General features: G+C 43.4%; 1 protein-coding gene across 1 annotated transcript; it reads left to right on the top strand.

Annotated features, from left to right (window-relative positions):
- Positions 1-313: 313 nt before the first annotated feature.
- ELK3 (ELK3, ETS-domain protein (SRF accessory protein 2)) lies at positions 314-16,855 on the top strand (the record flags this gene model as incomplete). Its single annotated transcript, XM_009587889.1, has 3 exons — positions 314-520; positions 10,464-11,258; positions 16,733-16,855. Coding segments are annotated over exons 1-3 (1,125 nt in total), but the record flags the coding sequence as incomplete, so codon positions are not given.
- Positions 16,856-17,189: the final 334 nt, after the last annotated feature.

Genomic DNA, 17,189 nt, shown 5'->3' with positions numbered 1-17,189 from the left:
TGGTTGCATGCATTGAATTGAAGACACCAACTGGAGATGACCTGGTACCATGTGAACTATGCAGGCAATGCTTTTCTAAATACTTCCTCTATTTTATGTGTCCCTTCAGAAAATAGCAGTGGAAAAAATACTGAAATGGGAGTGCAAGACCTGTAGGTCTTGTGGATGTTTGGTTGTAACTGATATAGTAGATTCCTTTGCTCAGTTACGTAGGATGACTCCTACACAGAGCTTATTACTGAAATGAGCATTGGGTGGAACACCTGCTCCCAAATGTTTTTCACACTGTTGCTCTCCTTTGTCCCTTGTAGGTATGGAGAGTGCAATCACACTGTGGCAGTTCCTTTTGCAGTTGCTGCTAGACCAGAAACATGAGCACCTGATTTGCTGGACGTCTAATGATGGCGAATTCAAGCTACTCAAGGCAGAAGAAGTGGCTAAGCTGTGGGGACTCAGAAAAAACAAAACTAATATGAATTATGACAAGCTGAGCCGAGCGCTCAGATACTATTATGACAAGGTAAATTTTGTTATTCTCGTGCAGACTAAGAAAATAGAAACACTATTGTTTAATATTTCACTTCTATGTGGAAGCTATTCAAAAGTTCCTCTAACTAGTTTTTACAACAGGCAACAGTATTGAAGGCAATCACAGTGGAGGTAAGAGGGCAGCTAAAAGATGCGCAAGAAAACACTGCACATCCCATTTCCTGAGGAGGGGAGGTTTTGACCTAGGTTTACACTGACTAATGCTTTCATGTGTTTATTCATTTGGCTACCCAATATTTTCTGTAGCTTTTGACAACAATAAAATAACTGTTGATAACGGAGAACTGTTTGATTATTACAGCCTGCATAGGATCTTCTGGAATGCAGGGAGGTGGTAGAAAGCAGTGGTACTGTGATGCAGCAGGCAGAGTGGCAGCTTTACCAGCAGGTATCACCTATGTCAGAACAAGGAAAAGACAAACAACCAACCCAACAGCATAGAGGGCAGGGTTGAGTTTTCACAGTTTTCATGGGACACATCTTTTGGAGCACAGATCCTATCGGCCAGTGTTTTAGCTAGTCTTGCCTGAGCTTTCTGGTAAATCTTTTCTACAACTGTATTGGGTCCTCATTTATTACGTGGAAATACAACTCTGAAACACTTCTACAATTACGACAGTGCAGTATTACCTCAGCAGCATCTCACTGTAACTATTCCTTTGTTAATGCTCAGTGTTTCTAAGAGTTTGAAAATTTTCCACTACGTCATTTTAGGACAAAATCTGCGTTAGCTTCAACAGTAGTCTAGATTATATGTTGCTATCATTTAATTAGCAGCAATATATATATCAGAGAGCACTAACGTGATGTCTTACTGGATGAAAGTGCAGAATAAGAGTAGCAAACAGAGGGAAAAGCAGCTGGTCAGATGGTGAGTGTCAGAGCAGGGATATGTTTGGGTCTATTTGTCAAGGTAATAGTCTCATGCCGAGCTCATCTCAGATGAAGACTGTATTTGCTGTAGAATGTTAAATTTACTCTCACTTGGGAACGTATCTTCTGGGTATCTCAAGTCAAAATAGTGGAACATGGGCTTTGGTAGAGGTTTCTTCATCCAGTTTTTCTGCCCTTGCAGGACCTACTGAATTTTGCCCCTCCTTCATGGATACATGTGTTGAGATTTGATAGAACTAATAAGACCCAAGGAGTCAGCACAGTTTAGGCAGCAACCTTATAGCTGGCAAGCTGTGGTTATTTGTGCGCTCTCAGAAGCTGGTTGCAGGCAGATAGAGTAGGCATACACTTAGTGCAGAGCTCTTGGCTGTTGAGAGTTCCACTTTCAACCTCTTTATTTAAAACTGAAATCTGAAATAGTAACATATTGAACATAGTAATTTGGAATTATTTAGATCACTCAATTTGCTTCTGATTTTCAGACATCAGGAGCACGCCCACAATCTAGAAGAGGTCAGTAGAGGTTACTGGTAGCTAGCACCGCTGAAAATAAAATTTCTGTGGTATACTGGGAATTCATAAGATCACTGTCACTCTCGTGAAACCGTCCTTCACTTTGACATTTAGTCCTTGGTCTTATTCTTCAGCATGAAGCAAGGTGGCAACAGTACAACAGAGAATGCAAAAATGAGAACAGGGAGTAACCAGGATATGTATTAGATAGCTGTAACAGAAAGATATTTGAGGGGAATCTCTCAGATGTGTGAAGACACTAGAAGTAAAAAATTGTAGAACACAAATACGGAGGTGCTAAAATATCTTGCATATTCATCTTTCTCAATTTTAGGCTCCAGCAAATTCAAGGAGTTTCCAAATTGTTTCTCCAGACTTTTTTGGATGAACATAATATTGTTTTTACTAATTAATATTAAATCTTTTCAGGATTAGTTTCCCTTAAATGGATATTTTTTAATAATATGTCTAAATTGGTAGGTTTTACTGTTTCCTGTATTCTTGAAGATTAAATATTAAAAAGAAGGACTGTTACAGATTTTGTATATTAAAAATGAAAACTTCATAGCCATGCTTAGTGGTCTGTTCTCATTTTGATTTTCAGAAAAGGCAGAGAGATGAGATTATGCAGTGAGTAACACCAATGTTCAACACAGTTATGGCATGTTTGCTGCCTGCACAAGGCAGAGGAAACTAGATATTGTTGCTGAACTGAGCTCAGAGTACTGTTTTCATGTATTATTTGTAGTGCAGTAATTCTTGAAGGGCACAGTGGGGCTGGGCGCTATGCAGCCAGTCTAGCACAGCAGTCAAAAACCATGTTGACTGTAAATTAACTGTGCACAATTTGATGATCAGACTTTTCATTACTCACATCGGAATCTGAAAGGACTCCTTCTCCTGCAAGGATTTTTTAGTTTCAGATTTAGAGCTGTAAGTTCTGTAATGAAATGTTTTTAGTATTTTGTCCGCTAGAAGTCAGATTCTTCCACTTAACGCATTTCAAAGGTGGCCTGACTGAGAAGGCACAAAAGGATTCAGAGAGGACAGTGCAGCGGCTGTTCCCCTTCACTACATGCTAAAAAAGCTTCTGCTCAGCATGGGAAAACTCACTTCATTATATGACTCCAACCTCTCTGATTATAAACTTGACTGGGATCAATGGAGACAGAGTGCCTACTGGTGAATGAACAGCATATCCAGGCAGAGCCCAAATACAGTTAGTGGCTGAACAGACATTGCTTAAAAACAAGGGATGAGATATTTATAGCACTTGTCCTTTGAGATCTCTCTGATCTCTTCAAATCAATGGAGTATAATGGCTCCTTACTTGAGGCTCCCTTTCTTCTTTAAGTCCCTTAACCTTTTTTTTTACCGTTGTACTGTTTTCAGTTGCCCCCTGCCCCGCAACACACACACACACCTTTGTCATCTGTTTTGTCTCTGCTCGCATCTGCCAGAGGAGTGACTGTACGGTTTCTTCACCAGGACTCTGGCTGAGGTGATTCCTTGCTGTTCTTACAGCTGCTTTCTTGGACTGTGTGCTCTCTTCTGTCTGCAAATTTTATCTAGGTGAGGCACAAGGATTTTGGCCGTTTTTTCCGGAGTGCTGCAGCCCAGTGGAGGTCATAGCTCCTAGATGGAAAAAAGGATAAGCCCTTTCTTCCCCATATGTTGTGGTCAGGATTTGAACCCCAAACCAAACCCACGGCTATTGCTATTTAAATTGAAGGAGTAACTCCTTTAGCAGAAAACAGTGGGAGCTTCTCACTCTCTGTGTGGGTATAGTGTGTTGTGTCCCGTTGGATCCCAGGCAGTGGAGAAAGGCAGATTATTAGGAGAGTGCAGAGCAGTCTAGACCCTGAGGCTACTTAAGGAGCCTTCTGAGATCCTTGTCCCCTCTCTTGCTGTTGGCAGTCATGCATGTGTTGGCAGCTGGATGTGCTGGGGCAAATGGGATGCACACTGAGCAAATGGGATAAACACTGTGCCACAGGCTGGGGAGTGGCAGCAGGAAAGGCAAGAGGCAGAACTCTGGACAAGACTTCATTTGGGTTGTGGAATTATCAACAGGGACTTCACTACCTATAACCCAGATGATCTGGCAGCATGTGAGTTTGAAGCAAAGAGCAGTGATTTTTTAGAAATTATGGTGGCACATGTGATGGGCCTTCTCTGCTGCTACTGCATACAGCTGACACTAACTGAGCTACTGCTTCATGGTTTGTCTTTGAAATTATTCACCATGGAGAAATAAAAACTGATCACGGGATAAATGGACGTTTATGAGCTCTGCCATTTTGCTTGGGGGGAACACTGGCTTGTTAAAATTCATCATCTGATTCATCTGAACTTAAAAGTAAATTAATTCCAGTACTGGAGAAAAATAACACAATTAGGAAAAGTTCCTTAGCCTGGATTTGAAAGCAAGCATGACGTGCCGTTGAGGCTGATGGGTAGATTTATGTTAAATTCACATATAAAGCACCCCAGGAAATGTAGAGTGTGGCATGTCTTGATTGTAATTTGGTACCATGATTCTGGTTGCTGAAGGTTTGTAGATAATCTGAAGACTTTCCATTTCCTGTTTTGTTTGTAATCCAAATTCCCCTCCCCCTTTTTTATTTAATGCATTTCCCCTGTTGCCTCAACAGAGCAGCAGAACAGATGACAGATAGCGCTGAGGGAAGGCATCCTGCACTCTCTTTACCTGCAGCTTGAGCAGCATGTCCATCATGTCACACACTTCTGCCGGTCAGAAATCTCTTGTAATGCTTTTAGGCAAGGAAACCCTTCACATCTATTCCCACGCAGAGCACTTTAGCTTGATGTGTAGAACTAAAATACCTTTATAAGTAGGATTAGTAGGTTTCTTTTTGTTGAAGTTGCCCAGTTACTTTCTTTTTTTGATAGCTATAATGACAGATACCTTTTGGAAGTCTCTAGAGATTTCAGGACTACAAAAGGTCCCCATGAATATTTCAAGATGAACACCACAAGGGGGAAGCTAGTGAGTTTTCCCCATGAGGATTTTTTTTGAGGGAAGCAGGGCAAATCCAGGAAATTACATGCGGATACCGACATTACTAGGATGTAGCAGTTGTGGAAGTCAAGCCCTCAGAAGTTAGGAAATGCAAGAATCACAGTTCCCTGGGTAACCTTAATGTTTGCATGAGTTATGCTGCATCTTTAATTACAGTCACATACTGTTGCGATGAGCAGCTATTCAATATTTTTGCATCCTCTCTGAACAGTATGTGGCCCTGCGCTTTACTCAGTGAGTGCTATTCAATCTGTCTTCTAAAGACAGAATAAATCATTTTAGTTTCAGTTAATGGCTGCCCGCTTGTTTAGATGGGTTGCCAGTATGATGTATAGTATATAAATAATATGGGCTTCTTTGTGCTTGTTGCAGTGCAGGGGACAGAGCTTCTCAGGTGCTTTTAGGATTCAGAGATGCCCATGGCATTCCCTCCCCTCCCATAACAGGTCAGACCCAGTAGCCTGGTTACTAGTTCCTATTTTTAATGCCCAAGTATGGGTGGCAGCATGGAAGAATTGTTTTGGGAAGAGGGTCGCTTGGTTGGTCTGCTTATAGAACTTCAGGATATAAAGTGATAATGGAAACTATTATTTTACTTTTGGAAAGGTCTTCTCTTGATTTACCTCAGGGGAAATAGAATATTACAATGAAACAATAGCGGTATGATGGTGCTAGAGTACCAGCTATACGTTTTGTAGTGGTACAGGTAAGAGATGTTATAAGGAAATAGTTGAAGGAGCATTAGAAAATAGATTCATAGAGAATTGGAAGGAGCTTCTTTCAAGAGTGATGAGTGGAAGTCAAGAAAGTGCTTGTCTGAAATGGCATAAAAGTGGTTATTGAGTGCTGTCCTTATGGAAAGATGGGAGTAAAGAATTTGATACTCAGTAGGAGGTGATCGGTAGAGGAGAAAACCCAAGAACCTCCCCCCCCCAAAGGAGTGACAAATAGTTCATGTGTGATGTGAGAGGAAAAGGATGCCCAGTGAACTGCAGCAGAGGGAGCACAGAACCTGGCCAAAGGTGCCAGCCAGGGGAATGGCCTTTGCCTTCCAGATGGAGGTGGGTGAGGAAAGACTGAAATCCAGCTAAATGAGAGTCTTGTGCTTCCAAAGGTCAGTACAGGTGCACGATATAGTAACACCTGTGCCTCCATCAAAAATTTCACAAAATCTAGCTTCTCTACACACAGTATAATAAGCGTAAGTGCATAAAGTGTGATGTTAACAGAATCTGCCTGCCTGCACACGCTGATATGGACACGCGCCCTGTTTTTTGGAGCAAACCATGCAGCCACAGGTACCTTCTGCCAGCTTACGTACTTCAGACATTGGAGTGTGAACAACCCTCTCTCTGGGTAGGGTTCCCAACAGCTGGAGGCAGCCCGGCTCCCTCCTCATAGAGTCCTGTGAGGAATTCGTAGCCTAAGTGTACGTGTTGCATCCCTCGATACTCTTGGAGCCAGGGAACTTGCAACACATCCAAATGGCAGTTAAGTGCAGCAGCTACTGCTCTGATCCTTCTCCTTCTTCCCCAAGCAGGGACAATTAGTACCTACAGACAAGTTCATCCTGTTCTGCCATAAATTTTGAGATCTCAGGCACCCTGATTACAGGTTACTTCCTGGGAGGAGGAAAAAAGTCCCAATCTGGTCTTCCTGCCCCTGAGGCCTCTCATTAGTCTGAAGTTCAACTAGGAACTGAGTCCCATTTCCCATCTCAGTCTGCCGAGTGGCTCTTGCAGCCAGCAAACTTGCTAGCTAACTGGTTTGAGCCAAGCCACCAAAATCCTTGTGTCACACTAGTAGTATAGTTACACCTTAGCTCTAAATGGCTCAAAGAGGGAGTAAGAGTCAGAGCTGATGAAAATAAAACATGAACACATGATAGAAGCAACAAAGTCTGAATTGCACCAATGCACAGGAAAATTTCTGGGAGGAAAGAAAAAAGTGGAAAGAAACCCAAAGGTCATGTGCTGTTGAGATGGGCAAACAGCTTCTGTGTATTTTGGGAGGGCTTCCAAAAGTAGTAGTGCATATGCATAGTTCACACAAAAAAACCCCAACCACGTTATAGCCTGGTTTAAGCTGCAGGGGGAACCAGGCCACTGAGCCTTTGGCATCTACCTCAGCCAGCTGGTCTGTGAAGGAGGACAGGGGGAGAGACCCATCCCTCCAGCTGGTGATTCAGAGCACTTGCGTAAGGCTGGTTTTGAAGGTGCTCATAAAGTGAGTTTCTGAAGTGATGTGGTGTGGATAAGCCTGAGCTCCCTAACATGGCTGATGTGCTAGAGCAGACATCAGGCAGTGCTGGACCAAGTTTGTATCGACAGCTTTCAAAGCACTTTGCAATGGGGGGTGGTCACGTTTGCTGTAGTCACTGCTTTATAGACTGAGGACAGAGTAGGGGAAGTGTAAAGTGTTCAAGTGAGGAACAGTCAAGAAGCCAACAGAAGAGGGGCATTCCCAGCTCCCTCCCTCTTTCTAAATGTCAGTGTGTGCTGTCTCTTGATAAGATTTTTTTTTTTTTTTAAGCTGTTGGCCTGGAGCCCCTGCTCCTGGCCTGGTTGCCCAGTTCTCCTCCCCAGCAGCTGCACCGGCCCAGCAGTCGCCTTCCCCAGCACCGCAGCCCCGGAGCTCCCTGCAGCCCTGGCCGGCTGCCACTAGCACTCATTGCAAGCCTGCTCACGAGGGATTTTACCTAGAAAATTCAAGCAGCAAAAAAAAAAAGGGCTAAATGTGCACAGATACTTACTGTCCTGCTACCAAGCAAGTGGTCTAGTGTCCCTGCAAATGCAGTCCTTAATATAAGGAAGCCTTCCTTGCCCTTTCAAACTGAGGGTGGAAAACTCCTGCTTGTCATGATGCCTGTCACTGTCTTCTGTGGCTTAAACCATCATTCACAGCTTGGAATGATTCTGACAGATCACTGAGGTGACGGTAAAAATAAGCTGCTTTTTACCTTCACTTCAATTTTTTGTCAAAAAAATTTAGAAAAGTCAGTGGCATTTTGGAGGCACTTAATTAATTTGCGTCCTTATTTTCTCTTACACGTTGATGGAGATTTCCTCAGGCTCCACATTTAAGAGAAGCCTGTGAAGTGCTTGAGGGATCTGCACTTGAATCCTTTTCATCTCCAGCCATCGTTAAGTGAGCCTTTGCTGCAGGCTTACGGAGTCAGAAGAGCCGCACTTAGAGACCTTCTTAAAATATAACTATATTTAATAATAATAGAGGAAGTATAAACTCACCAGCCTGTTAGATTGCTTTTTATAGCAATGTTCCCCTGTTTCAAGCCTGCACCAGTGTAAAAGTGCCACCTTTAGATACATTTAATCTTTTTCTGCTGGGAGTCACATTTTCCAAGTAGGATCTCAGTTGTCAGTGCTTGATGTAACAATAACTCAAAGCTGCCAGGAGCAGAGGGGAGGTATTATTTTAAATTTAAAAATACATATTAAAAAAAGAAAACAAAATTCAGTTGTGTTTCTTTTTATGAGTAGTTTGGAGGTTTTGCCTTTTTCAAGAAGAATGTGATACTGAGAGTGGAGAAAAAGTGTGTCCATCCAACATTTCACCTAATTAGCACAAAAAAAAAAAAATCTAGGCCAAGCCCAAAGCCATGGGAATTAAAGCTCATGCAGACTGAGATCCTGTGGGCTAACTATATGTCCTGAACTTTTGGAGGGCAAAAATAGGCATTCCAGGATCCCACCAGGTGGGTAGATGTGTGTATGGTTCGGCACAGAAGAGAGCAGTTTTGTGCCTTTAGTTTGAGCTTGCTGAATTTAATTCTCCTCCTTGCTACAGATCCCTGTTATCAACTTGGGAAACAACTTTCTCCATTTGTGCCACAGCTCCTGACCTGTGAAGCAAAGCTACATTCCAGGGCTCTTTGTAGGTTTAGTTTTGTACTCAAGAAGGTGCCTGAATGAAATGCCAGGGCATTCAGATAGATGAATTACAGAGTGCAGTAGCTCAGCTGAAAGACAGAAGAGGTTCCGATACTCAAGTGCGGACTCTTCTTTCCCAAAATGAGCCTTGCTTTTGTGACAAAAAAAGGTGTAGTGCGGGCACTGCAAACACCCAGCACTAGGTACTGTCCCTATGTAAATAGGAATGATGTTTCTATTCCTTTTTCTTTCTTTTTTTTTTTTTTTTTTCATTTTAATCAATTAACAAATGGTTCCTCTACTAGTCTCAGAATCTGTGGTAGAATGAAAAACAAATTGGATTTTTAGGAATATTGTAAATATTTACATTCCCATATGTACAGCAAAGCAAATATCTGTTTGCAGAGTATCAGCTGGAGGTGCAGCAGACATGTGCTGCACTAAAGGGAAGCTTCTTGGAAAGGGTTTTTCAGAGGTGACTTAAAGACAAACTCTCCACCAGGGGCTTCAAGCAGAGAGAAATCACTATGGAAATGTCAGGAAGTATTGCTTCTTGTCTTCCACCACAGCACTTGGCTTAGGGTGGTAAATGTTCCGGTCCTTTTTCTAGGCTAGGCCAGCATCTGGTGCCATAAAGTGCCTCTGTGGAGGAGCTCACATCACATCCTTGGGGATACTGCACATTGTGTTAGAGAAGGCAGCATGCCTGGGTTTGCAGTAAGAGAGCTAGGACTGGAAATGGGACCCTCAGGAAAGATTTCAATTTCAAAGGGAATCAGTTCTTTCCATAAAGGGGACACTTTTCTTATGGCAAATATGAAGAAAAAAAAATAGTTCTACAAACCTTTGAGAGGTTGGGGATTTTTTTCAATAATTAATTTCAATAGCCAGTTTAGGCTGATGAAAACCTTCTGCCTGCACCAGTGAGCATCCTGAGCCTACCTGGAGATAGCACAGGGGATACAGCAGGACGCAGGTACTTTTCCAACCCATGCAAGTGACTGCATTTGTAACAGACATAGTTCACGACTGTTGAAAGAAGGACAGTCACCGTCAGCCTAGGTCAATCCTTCTGCAGCGGTCAGGAAGAGAGGGTAAATGACTGGAGCGGAGAGGCTGAGGTGGTTTTGTCCCTTGCAGACATTCTGAGAATATTTCATACTCAGGGTAGTCGGTGTCAATTTTGGGAGGCATAAATGAAGGAGTTTGCCTTTGTGAAACACAAATGGTGGCATGGCTCGAATCTGCAAGGCGGCGGAATTGTTTTTACTGGAAAGAAAATATTCCCAAGCTTCCTTCAGAAGAAGTGGGAGGAAAACAGCCCACCAGTAGGTCTTTATCACCTAGTAATGATGATTTTGTTAGGCACCATGAGGAGCAGGGGGTGATCTCCCTGGCTGAGCAGAGGTATGGGAATGAGCCAAGGGTGAGCAGCGTTAGGAGCCCCACTGAAATGACCTGGTCAGCTTGAGGAGGGAGCAGTGCCCCCCCTACCCTTGTGAACCCCCTTACGTTTGCTGTACTCGGTGCCTCTAAAATGCTGATCTTTCTAGCATCTGCTTTTGCATTTGCAGAACATCATCAAGAAAGTGATCGGACAAAAATTTGTGTACAAGTTTGTCTCCTTTCCTGAGATTTTAAAAATGGATCCACATGCTGTGGAAATCAGCAGAGAGAGTCTTTTGCTGCAGGACAGCGACTGTAAGATGCCTTCCGAGAGCAGAGATCAGCACAAGCACAGCTTGTCAGCACTGAAAAGCACAAGCCGTAATGAATATATCCACTCTGGCCTGTACTCTTCTTTCACTATCAACTCTCTGCAGAACCAGCCAGATCCTTACAAGCCAATCAAAACAGAAAAAGTGGAGGAGAAGTCAGAAGGAAACACACCAGTCGAAGAAGTTCGGACTGTTATAAGATTTGTGACAAACAAAACAGACAAACAAGTTATGAGGCCCATGGTGTCGTTGCCTTCCACTTCCGAAACAGCAGCTGCCTCTGCTTTTCTCAGCTCATCAGTCTCAGCTAAAATATCTTCCTTAATGCTACCCAACAGTGCCAGCATTTCATCTCCATCATCATCTTCCTCCAGGTCACCGTCTCTGTCTCCCACCTCACCCCTCCCTGCAGAACACAGGAGCCTCTTCCTTGAGTCCAGTTGCCACGACTCAGATTCCCTTGAGCCTCTGAACCTCTCCTCAGGCTCCAAAGCAAAATCTCCATCTCTTCCCCCAAAGGCTAAAAAACCCAAAGGCTTGGAAATCTCCGCCCCACCTATGGTTCTCTCCAGCACTGACATCGGTTCCATCGCCCTCAACAGCCCCGCGCTTCCTTCGGGATCCCTGACTCCAGCTTTCTTCACTGCACAGGTAAGACCTGCCTATCTCCTGTACTCTTGCTTTAATCAGGTATTCCCTCTGTGTGGCCAAGAATGTTAGCTCTATGGGTCTGTCATCATCTGATGGAAAAAGAAACACATGGGGAAGAGGGGAAGCGAAGCAGAGGTCTGAACAAAGGGTGGAAAGTAGGTTCCTCCTGGGGTTCCTTCGTGAGCGTGGGAAAAGCCATCACAGTTCACAGACTGCCTGGAAGGATAACGAGATGGGCAGCCGTTAGTTAACATGAGTGAATCGCTTATCAGTTCAAACCAGCTTCCAAGTCTACAAAACAAGCAGGAAAAAGCCAACAAGAAAAACACAGGGGTTTTGTAGGTCATGACTTGAGCACGTGCATTGTGGGATGCTTGGTTAGATTCCTCTACTAGATGTTGTATCCATTCAAACAGTGTAGCCTTTTTGTTAGTTTTTGAATACGGGGCAAATTAAGTGGTTTCTAAGACAAGGCTCTTAAGCCAGTTTTGATTTCCAAAGTTTTACAGATCCACAAGAGTACTTGCCAGAGCTTCCTTTCAGCACAGACCTACTGAATAACCAGTAGGTTATCTTGTTCTTTTTAATCACATATTCATGGTGATGTCAATGGCGAGTTCTCATTTTCAAGCAAGTCTATGAAAAAAATCTAGCAGTTCAGAGAAGAAGAGGAAAATCATGTAGATAATGACCTGGTGTGTTCATCAGTGAGTTTTGTCTTACGCTACCATTGCAAATTTAGACAAAAAAATCCAAGAGTAAAATTATCCCAATGGGGAACACCCCGTAACACCCTCCCCCCTGCCCCAAAATAAAAGTTGATGCAAATACTAGCATTGAATGAAACAAACTGAACAGTAAATAAATAAATAAAAAGGTATGTGTTACAAGCTCTGATTTATTTCGGGCTGTCTAGTCATTTATTTCTACACTGTATCCAGAATCCCCTTACCTCTTCCCTGTTTGAAGAGGTTTTGCACGGATGATGCCTGCAGTGCAGCCAGGTGTTAGAGGTCTTTGAGCTGGCTGCGGGCAGCGTTGTGTGCCTGCACGGCACGAAGGCCTGGCAGAGGTGAGAGTGTTGGCAAGTGCTCTCGGCCAGCACAGCACTTGCTGTTATTGAGCTTTTCAGCTGGCTGCAGAACAAGTTCGTGCAAAGCCATTGCAGTTCAAACACACCTGTAAGTCACCGAGATATGAAGTTGTGTCGCAAAGAAAGAGGATTTTGTGGGCCATTATCTGTCATTTTTGACATCGTAAAGCCTTTAAATGAAGTTATGTTTGGCAGGAAGAATAGAAGTGTGGCAAACCAAAATTGAGGTGCGTTGACAGACTCTTACAACCTCTAACTGTGGTATAACCACAGTAAGTATTTTGCTTGTAGGGAGCAAATCTGACAAATAAATCATATCAAACGCCAACCAGACACAATGACAGCATGAGTTATTACAAGTTCGCTTTAATCTACTGCTGCCCCAAAACTCCGTATGAACAGAGATTTCTTTCCTCATTTTCTAATTATTTCTTTGAACATTTAATTTTCTCATTCATCTATAAACTGGTATACTTACTGCCCCTGAAAGACGTAGAAGGGAATTAGGTGGATGATTGTGGCCCTCCTTTAGCAGGATGGCTAGCTAAGGCTGTGATGACTGTTATCCAACTTAATGCCATTACAAATCTTTTTTTACAGGTTATCCGATCACAGAAGAGGCAGATGGCACCCGTGTAGGGTAGTTCCTGGGTCCATTTATTTAAACTTTTGGCTATACAGCAACACAGCTTTTTTCCTCTCTTTTAGCCTTCTATTTCTAGTGTGAATAAGAAGCACCCTGCATCCTAAATACTTGACCTAGTGAATATAAAATAAAAACTATATCACAACTGTGTTCAGGTAACTGTAATACTACAATGCAAAATAACTAAAGCCATAATTTAGGCTGGAAATCTGCAGTTCATCCCATTATCCTAGGAGGAGCATGCATCATATCTCAAGTGATCTCTGATTTATCAGAAACCAGTGGTAGACACCTGCTGCCATGGGGCAGGTGCAGAACAGGATGTCAGACACCAGTTCCTGCTCCAGGAGTGATGTAGGTTCAGAGAAGGTCCTGCTGCCTGAGAGGGTATTTCAGATGGCTCTCCATTGTACCTGCCAGTCACGACGAATATCCTTGGGTGGAGCCCTGTGAAAGGGCACGTGATATGCACAACCAATTTCAGAATAGAAAAATGGGTTTGAAGATGTCAGTGCATACGGTACCATACGTGGGTAGAGAAATGTCAGCTTTCTATTTGGTTAGCTCTAAAGAGAGATATTTAGATTTTGTTCAGTACTTGCTTCTTTAACAGATTACTTATGCTTGTTATTTTTTGGCTCTCCCTTGGCCAATGTGGATATATAATTTTGACTCATTGTTTTTCTTCAGGCCTCTACTTTAGCATTTGTAACATTTACAACATGCTGTTTCCTCACCAACAAAGTAGTGTGCCTGCAGCCAGCGTGGGCATGGTCTGTATTGTATCCACATACACCGTCCAGGCTCCAGCACGTGCCTAATGGCCTGGGAAGTAATGGACGTGTGACAGCACTTGTCCATTATCTGACAGCTAGAAGTGACAAGAAAGATTGTACTTACATGCATTCTTTGTCAATGAAGTCAGGAGCCATGAGCATCGTTGCTTAACGTAATCCTCTCTGTACAATGAATTATTTCTATTTAAACTGTTCCTCTTCTTAGATTATAATGACGTTTTTTAAGTAGGAACTTCCCACTGGGTGCCACATCTAATACCAGATGTACAGCTGCATGAGGGCAGAAAATGAAGTGACACATCAATTTCCGTGTGTAATTTAAGGATAGCCTGTGCTGTGGTGTTGTTTACACTTACGTTTCCTCTGGTGGTTTTGATGCTTGGCTGATGGCGATACTGAGAACAAGCCTGGGAGGCCCTGTGCTCTTTTTGCATTAAATATTAACAGATTTGGCTGGCTCTTGGCTCTGGCAGAACTTGCAGACATTAGTGCTCTGATCATCAGAGGACATGAGCTTTTGCTTAGCACTGTTGTTAGGGATGTTAACATGCTTCCAGAGATGAATGGAGGACAGCTCACTTTCAAATCTCCTCTCTCTCTGAAGACTTGCTCTGGCTGTATCTAGGTAGGAATAAACAGCTCCGAGTTTTCTTCATTATTTTCAAAAGATCCTCTCAAGAACTGTATTTTCAGTTCTGGATATCTGCAGCTTCTTAGAGAAAAAATAAAGAACCGAGGCGTAGCTCATTGGAGCTCTTAGTACAGTTGGCACAATACTGTGTCCTTAGTCGAATGTTGTTGGGTCTTGCTGCTTACATCTTTGGTTTTAAGGTTAGTAGGCTCTTCCATAAGTAGATCTCTGAGTATTTGTCCTGACCTAATTCGGTGTGTTCTTTGTCAGTCTCGTAAATCTCCGTCAATAGCCGCCTGCCCGTGGAGCACCAGCTTGTAATGCGACACAGGAAAGGTGCTCTCACCGGTAATGCTGTTTTCCTGCCCCATGAAAGCACTGTGGTCCTGGGAAGAGGGTGTTTGTGAAGGAGCCGTTCACAAGTGCCTGCTTGTCAAGTATTTTTTCTCAGATGTCTTGACAAGAGCTGTCACTTGATGGGATCAAGACAGAAGTTTTCTTCTTGCCAGGCCTCCACCCACTCTTTGCCCCTTTTGTTGTTACCCAAATATATCCAAACCCTGACCTCGTTGGTACTCCCGTGACCACCATACCTGCTGTTTCACTGCATGAACACCTGTTGCTTTCCCAGCAATACCACGTGTTTATTACTCCTTGGGACATAACTGTGGTTTCTTCCACGGGGTTTGGTGTTTCTGATCCACCTTCTTCAGCACAAGGGAGATGGCAGTGTCCTTTCCCTTTGCATTTCTCCATGAACCCTGCTTCTTTTGAGATTCCTTAGAGAAATCGTCTCCTTCAAGAGCAGACAAGCTCTTTGTATTAAACAGCCTTTCAGACACCTTGGGACAGAATCACTGGGAGGACCTTAATGTTTGCTGCTCCTTGTCTCTCCCATCTCTTCTGCTGGTATTAAACTAATTGTTTGACCCTGTTGTGAACTCCAGTGCAAGCACGTCAGAGCAGGTCTGTATTCCTGTGCATTTGCACAGAGCCTCGAACACCACAGCCAATCCCTCAGGCACTGCTTTGCAAATAATATGTCCGTCATACTCGAAAATCCACATGACCTGTGGTACCTTCCTTTCAGAGCCTGCTTACCACAGAGTCCTGGCAACGGGATGTGACGGCCTGTGGTGTAAGCAGTTGTTAAGTGACACTCCTGGTTGCAATTGCCGTATGTGGGAGTTTATATTTCTGGCCTGGTGGGAAGCTAGCAGGTACCAGAATGCATGACGTGCTTGTTACTAGGGGGAGATACTCCTTATCTTCTCTCTTCTCCTTACATATTTTAAACTCCGGACAAACTGAAGTTCAGCAGAGCACTGAGGCACTTGTCCTACACAGCAAAATACGTACTTACTTGCTAAGTGTGCACTTTGCAAATTCCATTAAGTGCTTTGCTAAATAGGACTGATTTTGGTAATTGGCATCAAGACTATTGGTGAGATTAACTCATTATGCCAAATACTTTGTTCAAAATTGTCACATCACTTTCATGTTCTTTTTTGGAAACATCTTTTGGAAAGATGTTACTCTAGGTACAGAATAATTCATGTGATTCTTCCTTTGAATGGAGATTTGCATGTGCTTTAACTCTACCTCCCCTCCAATTGTGCTTTAGAAGTGCTCAGAGCATTCCTGTCAATCCTTGTGCACCATGGCACTGGAAGGAGCCACCTCCAAGTTGGGAAAAGCATTGGATTCTTAGTTCTTGCTATTTTGGTTCTTTTCAAACAATTAGCTGTGCTTTCTGCCGTCCCTCTGGGCACCCAACCCATACACCTGCCTCTCGCTGCGTCAGCCTGTGCACTGCCAGTTTCTTGAAACTTCTTCCATTTTGAACAGGCGCCATCAGAAGAGTAAACTTCAAAGGCCGGCAGCGGCTCTTTTGGCTCCACACGCAATTGCATTAATGCTTCAAAAGCTGCAGTCAGTTCAAGCAATTGCTGCCCTTCAAAAGGTAAAAAATTATTCTGAAGGAGACTAGGCTGTGTTTACAGACATTGGGGCACGCATGGTATTTTATACAGTTGCATGAGCGTGGTTTAAATAAACAATAGAAATGAAATCGGTTTGCATATGAAGGAATATTAAATGTGCAGGTATCCAGTATTGACCACTGGGGAGACAGGATGCAGGGCCGGATGGACAGTTGCTGCCTGCTGGTATACTTGGCATGCTGTATGTCTGAATTCACTAGGAAAAAGAGCCAGTAGGTGAAATGTAAGACTTGAGGAGTTGTGACTACTGTATGGAGCTGTAACTCCTGAGGCATGCATCGTGGGGTGTTTTTTTGTCTTGCAGACCCCAAATGGATTATTGTTGACCCCAAGCCCGCTGCTGTCTAGCATTCATTTCTGGAGCAGCCTCAGTCCTGTTGCTCCTCTGAGTCCTGCCAGGCTGCAAGGACCAAACACTCTGTTCCAGGTAGGTCTTTCCAATGCACAGGTTTCATTTCTGAAAGCGCACATGCGGAAGAGACATCAGGGGAGCATCTCCTCACATCGGTCTGGAGCTTTTCAAATAGTTTAAGAAAATTCGGGAGTTAACAGGCACTTTCAAGAGATGCCTACTTACTTGTACCCTCTTTAAATCCTTGGCAGCACAGTCAGAACCTACAGGGCAGTGTCTGTTGCAGCAAGCACACACATACTGTATGAAGGAACCAGAAATAAAAGCTGGACCCAAGTAAAAGTAGGTAACTGAGCTCTCAGAGCTTCAGGAAGAAGCAGACCAGGTACAGACCAGTCAGGGACCAGCC

The sequence above is a fragment of the Fulmarus glacialis genome, unplaced genomic scaffold (genome assembly GCF_000690835.1).
Source record: "Fulmarus glacialis isolate BGI_N327 unplaced genomic scaffold, ASM69083v1 scaffold14721, whole genome shotgun sequence".
NCBI classification, from domain to species: Eukaryota; Metazoa; Chordata; class Aves; order Procellariiformes; family Procellariidae; genus Fulmarus; species Fulmarus glacialis.
The sequence above is the reverse complement of the archived record's forward strand: the minus strand, read 5'-3'. Positions and strand labels throughout refer to the sequence as shown.